The sequence below is a fragment of the Sus scrofa genome, chromosome 4 (genome assembly GCF_054392235.1).
Source record: "Sus scrofa isolate SSC_HxYL_T2T_F1_AM1 chromosome 4, Sscrofa_HxYL_maternal_Yorkshire_Landrace_v2.0, whole genome shotgun sequence".
NCBI classification, from domain to species: domain Eukaryota; kingdom Metazoa; phylum Chordata; class Mammalia; order Artiodactyla; family Suidae; genus Sus; species Sus scrofa.
Genome location: NC_139386.1, coordinates 70,567,094 through 70,582,886, shown reverse-complemented (window position 1 = coordinate 70,582,886; position 15,793 = coordinate 70,567,094). Strand labels below are relative to the sequence as shown.

The 15,793-nt window shown below is 40.3% G+C and overlaps 1 protein-coding gene across 18 annotated transcripts in view; it reads left to right on the top strand.

Moving 5' to 3' along the window:
• Positions 1-15,793, top strand: part of C4H8orf34 (chromosome 4 C8orf34 homolog) — a 470,609-nt gene that overhangs the window by 389,829 nt on the left and 64,987 nt on the right. For 2 of the 18 annotated variants that reach the window (XM_085022202.1, XM_085022175.1), the window contains one exon: positions 11,336-13,612. The exons of 15 other annotated variants lie outside the window; for them this stretch is intronic. In XM_085022202.1, the coding sequence (XP_084878328.1) occupies positions 11,336-11,391 (56 nt within the window). In that variant the 3' untranslated portion in view covers positions 11,392-13,612. Of the gene's footprint in view, positions 1-11,335; positions 14,057-15,793 lie in introns of those variants that run through there. One more of the 18 variants, XM_085022186.1, reaches the window with a different exon arrangement.

The window sequence follows — 15,793 nt, the reverse complement described above, 5'->3', positions numbered from 1 at the left end:
TCTTGGGCATAGTCTTGGCTGAGTGCCAAGTTGCGGGAGCTCTAACACAGTGGCTGTATTGATTGAAAACCATCTCTGACTTGGAAGCACGGAGTTCACTTAGAACGTGTAGGAAGGAGACTAGCTTTCTTAGGATCGTAATTTAGTAAATATTATTAAAATTATTACTATTCAAGCAAGGTAGCTGAAGCTTGTGAATTGCAGGGCAAGTTATTGCAACTAGGTCTATCTGCTGTTACAAGCAGGTTGGATTTATGTACTAAAACATTTAAAATTCTTTTTTTTTTTTTTAAGTCTTCCTTCCTTCCTCCCTCCCTCCCTCCCTCCCTCTCTCTCTCTCTTTCTTTCTCCTTTTTTTCTTTTTAGGGCCTTTCCTGCGGCATATGGAAGTTCCCAGGCTAGGGGTCAAACTGGAGCTACAGCTGCCAGCCTAAGCCACAGACACAGCAACACCAAATCCAAGCCCCATTTTCGACCTACGCAGCAGCAGCAACATGTGGCAATGCTGGATCCTTAACCCACTGAGCTTGAGCGAGGTCAAAGATGGAACCCGCATCCTCATGGATACTAGTAGGGTTTTTAACCTGCTTAGCCACAATGGGAACTCCATAAAGTACTTTTGAGCAGTGTTTGAGATCTGGGTTATGGGATGTCTATGTCTACTTCACAGTAAAGTCTGTTGGAAATCTTATTTATGGTGAGATAGGCACAGATGAATAATAGAGCAGGGAGAAGTAAAGACAGATTCACTTGGGATTGGCACACTCAAGCAAAGGAAAATAACCCTTGTCTATGAACATTACAGACTCCAGGGGGCGCCATGAGGTGGGCTCAACTGCTTAAGTGCCTGTACAAGTCTAGCCTAGGGACTGCCCACTTGTGACTTCCTAAGCAGCTGAGACAACTGAACTCCTTCTGAGAGAGTCACCCAGTAGACATTCAGGCTTTCTCTGACACAGCAAATAAAACTCACATCCAATTCTGGAGGTCCTAACTCCAGTCCAAGTAAACCCAATGATATTTTCTCCTGGGGTTACAGGCGATGTGAAGAGGTTCTCATGCAAAAGACAAGCCCATTAGAAACTGCCTCTTCCACTTAACTCAAAATGAAAAGTTTGCATAGTTAGACAAGTAGCAAAGACTTACCTCTTGAAAGGATGTCAGGCTGTCCAGTGACTGTGTATTCAACTAATGCTTTCTACTGAGCAAACAGAAATGTGTTTATATAAGACACTATGCAGGTGAAGCTAAAACCAACCATTCTTATTTCACTTCACAAATATTATCTTTGTCTCCCAATGTTTTCTTGCAACATTATTACCTACATTACTACTACTTTACAGACACAATTTAAATTTACTAAAAATATTCTGTAGGAACTGAGTTATGTTATACTACTCTTATAACATATTCTTATTCAACTTATTTTTTTTCCCTGTTGTACAGGCTTTATTCTGCCTAAATTCCTTCTTAAAATCCTTGGTTAACTCTTTATTGACTATAGGAAAATGTCTTTCCCTTTTACCATATATTAATTTGGAGAGACATAAAATTTTTGTTGGATTTCCAATTTTGACAATGTGATATAGAGATGGTTCTACCATTTGAATACCTCTTAAAGATTACTCCCCAAACCAAGAGAAACACACATACACACAACACAGACAAAATTAGAGAGTTGGGGGAATAGTATAAATAAAGGTAATTCCTCACATAATAGTCTAGTCAATCCATTGTTTTCAAAGCTGATAAATCAGATAATTAAACTATTTTGTAATGCCATAAAGCTAAATACTGTAAGAATCAAGACAGTAACTTGATCAGCTGTTACTCTGGCATTGGTGAGAAGAGAGCAAAGAAAGGGAACAGGAGTTCCTGTTGTGGCTCAGAGGAAACGAATCTGACTGGGAACCATGAGGTTGTGGATTTGATCGCTGGCCTCAATCAGTGGGTTAAGGATCCGGCATTGCCCGGACCTCTGGTGTGGGACACAGACATGGCTCAGATCTAGCGTTGCTGCGGCTGTGGGGTAGACCAGCAGCTGTAGCTCCAATTAGACCCCTAACCTGGGAATCTCCATAGGCCAAGGGTGTGGCCCTAAACAGCCAAAAAAATAAAAAATAAAAAAATAAAAAAAATGGGGGGGGGGACGGAAAAGAAGTAGAAATGTGTTTTTTCTTGTTTTTGTTTTTTTTTGGGGGGGTTTGCTTTTTAGGACCACACCTGAGGCATATGGAGGTTCCCAGGCTAGGGGTCCACAGTTGGAGCTGCAGTTGCCAGCCTAAGCCACAGCCACAGCAATGCCAGATCTGAGCTGGGTCTGTGACCTATACCACAGCCTGCAGCAATGCCAGATCCTTAACCCACTGAGCAGGGCCAGGGATCAAACCTGTATCTTCATGAATACTAGTCATGTTTGTTTCCACTGAGCCACAATGGGAACTCCAGAAGTAGAATGTGTTTATTTCTTGTGGCTTCATAGTACATAGTCAGTTGATACTGTCAAAATCTGGCATTGCCACAAGCTATGGCATAGGTTGCAGGTGGGGCTCGGATCTGGCATTGCCATGGCTATGACATAGGTCTGCAGCTGCAGCTCTGATTGGATCTCTATCCTGGGAACTTCTGTATGCCCAAGGTATGGCTGTAAAAAGAAAAAATATATATATTAAATTATAGTTACAGAAGTAATTGCTAAATGTTCTAAAAACAGAAAGCATACTTTCCAAATTACAAAAAAGTCATCATATAAATTCACAAGGCATAAATGAGGGGCACACCTAAAACAACCATACATACATATGCACACACACATATGTGTATATACACAAACACAGAGAGTGGGAAGGCCTCTTAATATATGACTTAAAAACCATTAGACATAAGATCAATACATTTGGTCCTAAAATGAAAAAATAAGAACACAAGCAACCAGTTCAGAAAAAAATCTGCTACAATATAACAATAAAATGACCACTTTTCATTATACAAAAATGCTTCACAAATCCAGATATTAAAATCTAACACCTGAATCAAGAAAAATGATAAAGAACCAGAGAAGGTGATGAGATAAGTAGGCAGAATTTACTACATATTAAATAGCAAGGGATATAGTCCACAGTAAATGATACGATATCCTGAGTACTGCATCATTTATAGCTATGAATACAGGAAAGTCAGGCAAGGGGAACTGAGAGACACAAGCGATGGCAGGGAAGGCGCAGTGTTACACAGAGAGCTTAGTCAGAGCGGGCTTCAGGGAAGAGGTAAAGGTGAGCAAAGACTTGAGGAGAGTGAGGTTAGCTAAGCAGCTAGCCCACTGGGAGAGGCAGAGCAGACAGGACTCACTTCCCAAAGCGTGATCTCTCCTGGCAGGTGTTCAGGAGGAGCTGACGAGCCGAGGCCAGAAGGAGGGTAGGAGAGAGAGCCAGGGAAGAAGCGGCCAGAGCTGAAGCCTGAGGGTGAGGGTGCTGGCAGGTATATTACAACGGTTCTGGGAGTGACTGTAAGGAGGCAGCTTAATTCAATGGCAGGGGTGAGGTGGGGTGGGGAAGTGATGGATTTATGTGTTCAGTGGTTTGCTCTGGCTGGGAGGTTAAAAGTGATGGTAGGGGAGCAAATGTAGAAACAGGAAATACATATGACTCTAAAATTAAGAGAAATACAAATTTAAACAATGAGAAGAAACCATTGTCCTTCATCAGATTGGCAAAGATTTAAAAAAAAAAAAAAAAGGTAAATAACCAAGGAATCAGCTTGCAGAAGCAGGCCTGGCAGCAGCACTTTCTTGCCGCTGTGCTTGCTCAGGATGTAGTTGTTGCAGCAGTAGTAACAGAAGATGCGGCCACATATTCTGGGGATGACATGGGCACCAGGCTGTGAGGACACCATACCATAGGTCTTGTGTGACCTGCCTGGCACTGGAACTGGTACAGTGAGAAACATTCTTTTACTTTTCTGGGGCAAGTTAAATTGGTTCAATAGCAACTAGCAAAATTGGAAAAGGTAGCAATATTTTGATTCTTCAATTCCACTTCTACCGTATGCTATAGGTTTAGCAACAAATATCTTAATTGTGTGTATATAATTATATACATATGTACACAATACATACCTACATACATATGCACATATAGACATACATAAGGGTATTAATTGTGTCCAAAAAAGTTGGGATCATTCCAAAAAAAAAAATCTATGAGCCTGAAATTGGTAAAGTAAGTTACAAAAATGTACACACATTTTCTAGTTTTAAGATGTTATGATTACTGATATATTTGGATTTCTTTTTACCCAGTTTTGTTGTGTGTGAGCATCTTCTTCCCATACTTTTCTTTTGCTTCTTTTTCCCTTTTTCATGTTCTCTATTAAGTTAATCTAGTTTTCTGTATTACTCCCTGCCTCTGCCTCCCCCATGAGTTTGGAAGTTATCCACTCTATTTCTGTCCTTTTAGTGGTTTCCCTGAAAATCTTCATTAGTCTAAAATCATCTTTGCTCCAACTCGTCAGTATTTGAGAACACATGACAGTCATCATCACCTCTTTTTCCTTTTCTTTTTAGTCTGTTGTACTGATAAACGTGGTATAAATCAGATTCTTATTATTGTTCTGATTGGCAGTTCTTGGGTCTCTAATGTGGCTTTGTTGTGTATGTTGCCTCGACTTCGTGCTTTCTCGGAGTGGCTGCGAATTGAGATTGTGATGGAATCTACTGCAGGGGCTGTCTGTGTGCCCTGGGTTCTGACTGTGTTCTCATCAGGCAGTGAAACCCTGGGTTTCCCTTGTCCCAGACAGATTTTATGTTAATGTTTAGCCTTAGGGTTCTAGCTCCACACAGGCTGAATATATATGAGCCACTCAACTCCGTGTGGAACTGCCTGGGTTTCAGTTTCATGCTGGTCCTTTTTCCTTTGTTCCTGGTGGCGCCAGGTGGATGGCAAGGGTCCTTGGCTGCTGTACTGGGCTGAGGCGTGAATTTTTTTCTAGTTCCTTTTGAAACAAAACCAAGGAAATATTTTGAGGCTCCATCTAACCTCAGAGTTCCTGGCATCAATTCTCTTTCCAAGACTGGTTTGTCAGCCATGATAAAACACTTACTCCAGGCCATAACATGCATCTCCTTCCAAAATTGCTCTAGACTGTATCAGAATCTCACAGTATACACACATAAACCCTGGAGAGCAGTCCTTTGTCTTGGCTTTTTAAAAGCTTCAAGTGCTGATATTTTGTCAAAAGTTCCTTTTAACAGCTATAACATGCCAATCACTCCATTATTCTTCCCAACTTTGGGGTTCAGATGTTCCTATTTGTTGCAGATGTTCTTTTCCCAATGATAGTATATTTCCTTCTATGGTTAACCTTTTATTTTATTTTATTTTTTAAAATTTATTTTTATTTTTATTTTTATTTTTTGGCCATGCCCACGGCACGCCAGTGATCAAACTGGTGCCATAGCAGTGACCTGAGTCACGGGCAGTGACAACACCAGATCCTTAGCCGTTAGGCTATCAGGGACTCCTAATCATTTATTTTAAATGTAAGCCCATCGTTGATGGAATTTACTTATGAAGAACTCGCATGAAATCTGAGTTGTGGAAGCATATCTCCACACTTTTTGCATTCTTTCTGGGCCCTAAGATCCACACCAGTTAGTATGTCTCTTCATCCATTTGAGTCTCACGAAGTCACACCTTGCTTCTGCGTATATTATTGGGTGGAGTTTTAAATTTCCTTCTGTACCTCTCATCAGTCCCTGCAAATATTAAATCCCTTAAACAGCAGGTAGAATTTTCTAGTTCCAGTTTCATGGAAGGTGCTTCCCTCAAGACTGCCGAGTTTATTCAGACCCGTCTCCTACAACCCCCAGACCTTCTCTCCTGACTGGTTAGGTTCTAAAACCCACTCCTCGAGGGTCTTTATTTAAAGCCAGCTCCTCTGTAGCTAAAGCTTTAGGCTTGCATTCACTCTTCATTTATGCATTGAAGAGATTTTTTCTTTCTTTCATTTGAATTTGCTATACAGTTACAATTATTTTCTTACTGGATTTTGTTTGTTTGTTTGTTTTGCTTTTTAGGGCCGCACCCACGGCATATGGAAGTTCCCTGACTAGGGGTAGAATCAGGGCTACCTCTGCTGGCTTAGGCCACAGCCACAGCCACAGCAATTTGGAATCAGAGCCACATCGGCAGCCTGCACCACAGCTCACGGCAATGACAGATCCTTAATCTACTGAGTGAGGCCAGGGATCGAACCTGCATCCTCGTGGATACTAGTCGGATTTGTTTCCTCTGCACCACAATGGGAACCCCTTTTTATTGGATTTTGTTCAACATTTCTATGAGTTTGGAAGGGGGGTCAAGTGTGTGATCTCTACCTTCCACAGTACGTGGAAATAAATGGAAGAGATGAAGATCTTTCAAGATCTGAAAGTGATAACACCCAATCTTAGGACAGAAATCTTAGTGTGTTTACCTGAAATCTAATTTTTAATCCAAAAACAAAAACAAAAACAAAAAAAAGGGGGGGATGAAGAGAAAGGAGCAAATATATAAACTAAGGCAGCCAATGACTTCTTGCCTAGATTATGGGGCAAGCTGGAATATGATATCCTGTGAACGTAGGCTGGGGGAGTTGATTTAGCACCTACTATGTGCCAGGCCCTGTATTAATCCCACTAGGCTCAGAATACTTAAGGATCTTGATAAATATCACACATCTGATTAAGTATTTGTGCTGAGATCCAACAACAGGCATAACTAAACTGTACTTTTTACATTTTAATGTTTATTCTCAAGCCTGGGAATCTGCAGACAACATTTCGAGACTCCAACAACATGTAAGTTATAAATATCAATTACAGTGACAATTCAAGATTATAAATCATTTTTTGTGCAATGCACTTTTTCTTTGATCAGCCTTTCTGTCACTGGGGCCTGAGAAGCCTTGATCGTAGGACAGAATGCTCTAAGACCCTCTCAGGAATAGGAGAGAAATATTTTTTCCTGAAAATGAGTCTGTACTTCATTCAAGTTTTAGAAACAACCCCAGCAGAATCTCATTGCTTTTCCATTCTGGTTTTTGTTTGTTTTGTTTTTGTTTTTGTTTTTGTTTAATCCCAGTGTGCTGTACTAGGTTGAAAATGAATATTCTCACATCTCTTTTTAGGTAGGTCAGGAGATCAGTTCCCCCCAAGGCTGGCTGGCAGGTTTACAAAAACTCTCAGGAGGAAGGTCCTGTGCGGGGAGGAGGAGAGGGGAGCCTCCTCATCCTGGGCTGTGGGAACCCAGAGGAAGGGACACAACAGAGCCTGTCTCCCCTCAGCTGCTGTGGTTCTTGCCTTAGAGAAATCCCAAGCCTTGGATGGCCTTGCCTTTCCCTCTGCGATCCAGCATAAAAATTTCCCGAGGCTTTCCCGAGGCCCATAGACAAAGCCAACCAAGTATTTAATCTACTCTTATCTAAACTAAATTTTTCCTTGATGGTCTTTCCTTCTGTGTCTGGTTTCCTTTTTAAGTAGTTGTCACCATCGCCTTAGCCTGCCTCCTGACCCTCCCCTTCTTATCCATAAAGATATTGATAAGATTGGGGGGAGATATTTAAAAGGAAATAACTCAGATAACGGAGGGTGTAGACTTCTTTATGTGGGAAAACTGTCCTTGAAGACTCTGGAAACTCTTCTGCTCTGTGTGGCGGGGTGGGGGATGGGGGGGTTTGGTTTAAGAAATAAAAGAAGTCTTTTACTGTTGTAGTTGTTGTTTTTGAGAATTTATAGATTTTTAGACAGAGATCAAATGTCCAAGATTTTTAAAGATTCAGGCTGCTGAATCCAGTTGCACAGTATGTGTACTGCACAAAGGCCCACAGTTGAGGAGAGGAGTCTGGCTGAAATTGTAATACTCTGTGCTCTCCTGTCCAAGCCTGGTGACAATTGGCACAGAGGAGTGTGTCTACCAAGAGGAGTGTATCTACCAGAGAAAAGGGTGACTGTTTCTTCTTAGAACATGCCTTCTGCTCTTCCAGCCAGGTATCCAGAGGCTTCTTTTTCCCAAAGGGGTTGAATTTTTTCTCATCAAGGGGGCTCCATAGACTCCATGGTTAGAACCCCATCGGAAAGTCCCATTTGAGTGGGAACTTTGAGGGAGGGTGTGGGGCAGCTGATAAATAGCATCCACCAATTTCAGTCAATGATATAGTCATCCTACAGATGGAACTAATGGAACAAATTCAGTGCATTTGTTTTTTGCTTTAAGCACCAGGATTTTCTATCTCTTGAGGCTGGAGCTGCTTTTAGACAAGGGGTCTCAGATAATGACTATTCCACCACCCAGTTTTGCCCTTCTCTGTTCTTTCCCAGTCTTACAAGCCTCCATGAAGCTGCTTGACTATTCACATTTTTCCACTCATTAAAGAATATATAATCTAGACTTTTCACTCCCTTCTGGGTAAGCCAAGATCTATATTGCCTTCTGTACTAGGATCTCGTTTCCCACATTACTGATTATCTAATGACTAAATACATGTTCAAGATCTGACAGATAATCGTCAAGAAAGATGTTATCATTCCTGTAGTTGAATCATTTTGGAGAGTACTTTTTTTTTTTTGGCTGTAGCTTATGGAGTTCCCAAGCCAGGGATTGGAAACCCTGGATCCTTTCAACCACTGTTCTGGGCCGGGGGCCAAACCTGCGTCCTGGCACTGCAGAAATGCCACCAATCCCATTGTGCCACAGCAAGAACTCTGATGTGCTAATTCTTATAAATTAGAAGTTAATCTAAGGAAACAAATCTCTGATGCTGGAAATATAGGCATCGTCGTATGTGGATGTGGGAGGCAACCTTCTAAAATGGCTCCAAATAACTCCTGCCTTTGGTATTTTCATCATTATGTAGTCTTCTCCCTTGAGTATGGGCCAGACCTAGAGATTCTCTAGCAAACAGTGCAAGACAAGTGATGGGCTGTCCCTAGTAAGTGAACCTAGGAAAGACTGTGGTATCTTCTCCCAGGCTCAGCTGGTGTGCTTGCCCTGTAGGAAGGGGCCATCTGGCAAGGAAATGAGCAACAGTCAGTGAGGAACTGAACCCCTCAGTCCAACATCTTATAAGGAACTAAATCCAACCAGTTCCTTCTGAGTGAACTTGAAACTGATCTTTCTCCTATCAAGCCTTGAGATCAGCTACAGACTTGCCCAAGCCCTTGACTGCAGCCTTGTGAGGGATTCTAAAGCAGAAGTCTCTGCTCAGCCTAGATTCCTGACCTAAGAAACTGTGAGATAATAAATACATATCACTGCTAAGTTTCAGGGTAATTTGTTACACAGTGATAGATAACAAATACAGTGGGTACATAGGGAATATTTAAGTAAGTGGAGATTTTTCTGACATCCTATTATTTAGAAAGTTGCTACCCTGAGCAGGGCTAGGGGGGCAAATTTTTGGTTCAGATTTGGAAATTTCACATAGCTCTTCTGAGACATATTATAAATTAGAATTTAAATTAATTCACATTCTCAGTATCTTATAAAGAGATACTTATAAAGATTAGCTGAAATAAGACTTACTTTAGAAGTGCACATGAAAATTCAGATTATTGTTCATAGAGGAAAGGTAAAATTTGTAAAAAGCAAAACAAAACAAAACAAAAAGAACTAATCATGTGATCATGGAAAAATTACCAAACCTTTCAGAAACTTCAATTGTCATACGTTGCAAAATGAAGCCATCAGACTAGATTCCTAAGGCCCCTTGGGGTTTAAATTCTATGGATGACACTTTGCTGCTTATAGAGTCACCAAAACAACAACCACAACTTTATACCAAAGATCTGATTTTCTGTTCAGCATTTCTTCCCCTGTGGCCCATTTATTACCCTTAGGAATTCTGAGGCTTTCCTGGAACCAGATGCAAATATCAAAACCCATAACTTGAATAAATGAGATACTAGATGACTAAAACCAGGCCACTCTAGAAAGGGAGTTACTTCTAACAAGACTTAGGAAAAAATAAACACACACAGGGGAAAATCTTTGTGCCTGTAGAGAGAGCCAAGAATGCTTAGACAGCTTAAGAATCATGAATCATAAAACTGATAAAATATTGATAACAATACACATTTCTGATAAAGGACTGACAGCTAAAATATATGGAGAACTCTTACAACTCTGTCATAAGAGGATTAATAACCCAATGAAAACATTAGTAAAAGATTTGAATACTTCTCAAAAGATAAGCTAATGGCAGATAAACACATGAAAAGATGCTGAGCAGCAGGTAGTCATTGGGTAAAATGAACACTACAACCAGATGAAAGATCAGTTCATGCTCCCTGGAATGCCTAAAATTAAGAAGACTGAAAATATTCTAAGTGGTGATGCTTTGGAACAGCTGAAAGGGGTTACCTGGTAGCTCAGTGTGTTAAGGATCCAACATTGTCACTTCCAGGGTGTGGTTTAATCCCTGGCTTGGGAGCTTCCTCATTTCATGACTGTGGAAAAAAAAAAAAAGGAAAAAGAAAAAAAAGAAAGATGGAAGAACTGAAACTCACACATTTCCAGTGGGAGTGTTAAATTACACAGCCACCTTGGGAATCTCTTTGACAGATTTTCAAAAAGAAAAACATCCACTGACTCCATGATGCAGCAATCTTACATCTATGAATTTAACCAGGAAAAATAAATGTCTATACAAACCTTGATTTCCAATGGTCAAAAGCTAGAAACAATTCGAAAGTCCATCATCAAGTGAATGGATAAACAAAATGTGGTATAGCCACACAACAGACCACTACTCAGCTATAAAAAAGTGTCAAGTATGGACATATGTAAAAACTAGATGAATCTAAAGTCTTTAAGATGAATGAAGGAAGTCAGGAACAAAAATTACATATGATATGATTCCAGCAATGTGAAATACTGAAAATTCAAACTAATCACTGGTCTCCCAGGACTAGAGTCAACAAAAGGAATAGATAGCAAAGGGACATCAGAAAGCTTTTGAGGGTGATGGATATAACACTCTGTATTTTGATTGTGGCATATGATCTGCCAAAACTCTTTGGATTATACATTTTAAATGAATGTCATTTATTGCAAGTAAATTATACGTCAGTAAAGTTAGTTTTTAAAATGACCTAAGGATAGAACAAGAGGGAAAAATAATCAGAAGCAGAAAATTCAGTGATTGAGTGGGGTTTCAGATGAAAGACCTTATTTAACAGGAAGTTAACAAGATTGAAATGGATTTGGTTTTGAACTTTGAGAAGTGCTACTCAGCTTCCACATTTAAGACAGAAGTCTTTCTTTACCTGTCAAATGTCTTTATGTGTAACTATATTCCACAGGCCCTGTTCTCACACCTAAACAAATCAAGGTGATTTATTCTGCCTTTGTTCACTGATTCCCTTTCGACATAAGAGCCTGCTCCTGAAAGTCTTCAGACTGTTCCAGATCTGTAAATGATTGTAGTCCTGGGCTTACTATTTCTGATGTTCACAGTGAGAGATATAATAGAGCACCAGAAAATTCAGGTAATTTTCCAAATACTTAAGATCTTTATGTTGGAGATAAAGAAGATAAATGACTGACATGTATAAAGGGGAGACTAAGAGAAATAAGAGATTAATATCATCCCAAGAGGGGAAGACTTTTGAAGCTTCTTCAGAGCATTGGATCAATAAGTGTACAGCACTCGCCATTGGCCAAGCAGAATGTTGGGCTCTGGGAATCTGGAGATGATCCAGACATAGACCAGAAGCTAAAAGAAGTCTTGTTTGCTTCTTTATTACATGAGAAAACACCAGCTTGCCTCTCAAGAATTCAGCTTATACCAAGCACCCTAAGAGCTGAACATTTTGAACAGACTCGGCCTTTAAACCTGAGTGGGGTGGGAGGGCATGCATGGGGAAGGGGGGGGGAACACTGTGAATATTTTAGTACCAGTTTCTACTTCATCATTTCACTGCTCTTCTTTCCTCTAACCTGTCTGGCTTCTTGGAAAATCTGCCTGATTTAAAAGCTAGTTCTATGTGAATGGTATTTAGACAGGAATAGCCAAGTTCAAATAACAGCTTTAGTACAAATAGAGCAACGGGGACAGGTAATATTTTATCACTGCTTCTAGTTCACACTCAGTTCATAAAACTACTTGCTGGGAGAGCCAGCCTCTTAAGTCATTCGGATTCAATAGTGCTACTCACTGGGAGATCTTGAAAGAGTAGGGTTGAATTAATTAGGCAATGGAAAACCTAGCTGGGAATAATGGGGTTCCTATGTGCATTTGGATCGCTTTGATAGGCAGCCCTTACTAGAGAACAGGAGCTCCAATGTAAGCTAAGAGGGCCTGGGAGTCCTAGCCACACAAAGCAAGCAGGATCATTGCTTTTCTAACCTGGGACTTTGTAACTTTTAATCAGTCAGTGCTTTAATGAGTTCTGAGTGTGTTTTTAACATTGAGTCAGATGCTGATGCAGATGACAAAAGAATTACAAAATACAGTTCTTGCTGTTAATGGTCACGTCATTGGAATGACATGCAAGAAATATAGTATAATCTAAAGTGTATTTTAAACCATAAACATAAATGCAAGGGCCTTCATCCCTGCCTTGTGAGTGTTAAGAGTTTAAGTGTGCTGAGAGCTGAGCGAAGGTTGCAATCGTTTAGACCTTCTTCCTGGGCTAGGAATACAATTGACCTGACTCTCTAGAGGTTGGGGGGCCACTAGGAGGTATTTATTTCACTCTCTCTCCTTTAGACAAAAAAAGGTCTCCCCAGACCTTGGGTATATTTACTTCCAAGTCATAAATGTTCCCTGGTGAGTTATAAAAAATGCTGTCAAAACTGATTGTTCATCCACCTGAAGAAAGTAAAATATAGAATGCTTTGCACACACAGACGTAGTGTGAGGGTAATCTCTTGGGAAAGAAAATACTTAATGAATAATTGAAAATACTTAATGAATACTTAATGAAAATCTTTAAATAATTTTGACTCATGATACTTATGGAATTTGAAAATTTCAGGAGTTTCATGCTAATATTTTCCTCAGTATTCTTTCCATTACATTATCCATTGTTTTTATCTCAGGAAACTGGGATTTTGAAATGTGAGAAGCATTATTTTCTTCAGAAACTCCAGTGTCAATTGTAGACCTTTTAGGTGAGTTTCTCTCTTGCTGAGTTTTGGGGGCGGGGACATGGCAAGGACCTGAGAGTGGCTTCTAGAAGCTGAGGGTGGTACCAGGCTGACAGCTAGCAAGACAATGGGCACCTCAGTCCTGCAACCACCAGGAAATGAATTCTGCCAACAACCAGTGAGCTTGGAAGCCTGTTCTTTCCCAGAGTTCCAGGATAAGAATATAGTCCAGGAGTTCCTGTCATGGCTTAGTGGTTAATGAACCCAACTAGTGTCCATGAGGACATGGGTTCAATCCCTGGCCTCGCTTGGTTGGTTAAGGATCTGGCATTGCCATGAGCTGTGGTGTAGGTTGCAGATGCAGCTTGGATCCCAAATTGCTGTTGCTGTGGTGTAGCTGCAGCTACAACTCCTATTGGACCCCTAGCCTGGGAATTTCCATATGCTGTAGGTGCAGCCCTAAAAAGACAAAAAAAGAAAAAAAGAAATAGCAAATTTGTCTATGATTCCATAAGCAAATAAAGTCCACTTCTTCACTTGGAGGAAATATATTTATAAGTATATATTGAATTTTTATACTCAGTAAGTACATAATGTTTCTACAATAAAGTATAAAATCTTGCCTTCCTGGATTGTGATTAGAACAATTATTCAGGCATTCCCATTGTGGTTCAGTGGGTTAAGAATCTGACTAGCATCCATGAGGATGTGGGTTCCATCCTTGGCGTCACTTAGTGGGTTAAGGATCTGGTGTTGCTCTGAGCTGCAGTGTAGGTCATAGATGAGGCTTGGATCTTGTGTTGTTGCTGTGGCTGTAGTGTAGGCAGCAGCTGCAGCTCCATTGCAACCCCTAGCCTGGGAATCTCCATATGCTGCAGGTGCAGCCCTAAAATAAACCAAAAAACCAAAAAAAAAAAAAAAAAAAAAAAAAAGAAATCATTTATTCAGTGAGTACTTTGAAATGAAGGATGTTACTTAATATGTATTTAAAGACTCTGAAATTTTATAATTTGATGTCATGGTTCATCTGCCTTCAGAAATGGAGTCTTAGTGGCCAAGTATGCCTAGTGATATTTTACATAGGGCAGTTTTTGTTTTGTCTGTCACTGTTTTGAAGGAATAGAATGTTTTAAGGGAATGGAACACCAAAAGTGCACAGGGTGAAAGAGAGACTGTGGCAGATTAGAGCTTTGGGAATCATGGGGAAGGCTGGAACTTCTGAGACAACGATTCAGAGCCAATTTGCTGTCAATATAATAAGATCTTGGGGTGTCTGTTTTCCATAAGATGTTTAGCAGTGTGTAATAATTTGATACATGGTCTGGGATCTTGACACAGCCTGGATATATTCTAGGGTGGCTAGCACAATGGATCAGTAATTTGTCCACATTCTCTAAATGTCCTATCCTGGAGAGCAGTCATGGGGCTCTTTGAGCATATTGTAGTATTCCCACAATGACGAGCATGGTGCTTTGCTTGTTAAAACATTTGTTGAATGGAATGGGGCATCAATAGCAAAAAGAAATCGTAGGGTCTCTGTGCTCCATGTTTTTCTTTTAAATGACCCTCTAACTCAGAAGGGTTTATACTTTTATGTCACAGACCTCTTTGACAAGCTGGTGAAAACCACAGGCTTCTCCTCAGACTAGCTGCCAAATGCCCCCAATACAATAGCGAGGATGACCAAAAAAAATTACATTGAAGTTACTCAAATATTAAAAACATTTGTGATATGGTAATTTATGGGCTTTTATTAACATATTAGATAACAGATAAGTCAACTAATTCTTAAGTATATTTCAAAAGATCTGCATTGTATTATTAACAATGATAGCAATAAAACACTTGCTAATAAAATGGTGGTTTGTTGCCTACACTCATGTTCAAGAAATGTCTTCATCTTCTCCATGGATTTCTGGTTCCCCAGGTTATAAATGCCTTGGATCCAGGTTAAGGGGCAGTGTCCTCACCAGGGCTAAATTTGACCCTTCAAATCTGTGTCAGATCATAATGGGCAATTAAGGAAGAAGTGCAGGTCTGCCAAACCAGCTAATTAATAGTCACATGGTGCAGCTGCTGAGTGGATCAATGAAATGAACTTCATCTACTTTTTTTTTCCTAAAGGGAAAACATGTATGTAAGGAAAGTAGAAATCAGGGAGTTCCCGTCATGGCGCAGTGGTTAACGAATCCAACTAGGAACCATGAGGTTGCAGGTTCGATCCCTGGCCTTGCTCAGTGGGTTAAGGATCCGGCGTTGCCATGAGCTGTGGTGTAGGTTGCAGATGTGGCTCGGATCCCGCGTTGCTGTGGCTCTGGCATAGGCTGGCGGCTACAGCTCTGATTCGACCCCTAGCCTGGGAACTTCCATGTGCCGCGGGAGTGGCCCTAGAAAAGACAAAAACACCAAAAAAAAAAAAAAAAAAGGAAATTAGAAATCAAAAGTGGAAGACTTAATAATAAGCCCAGACTTACCTTATGCTCAGAAAATACTCCTTTGAAATTAATACGCTCTGTGGTTTGGATGATGACCACACCGCCTAGGACTTAGTAACAACTTGACGAATATTTGTTGAACGTCAGAAACCAACTAGTGACTCTTGTTAATTACATATCTTAAGAAGAAAACCAATAAACAAATAGCCTTATGAGAAAAAGAATAAGCTCTGA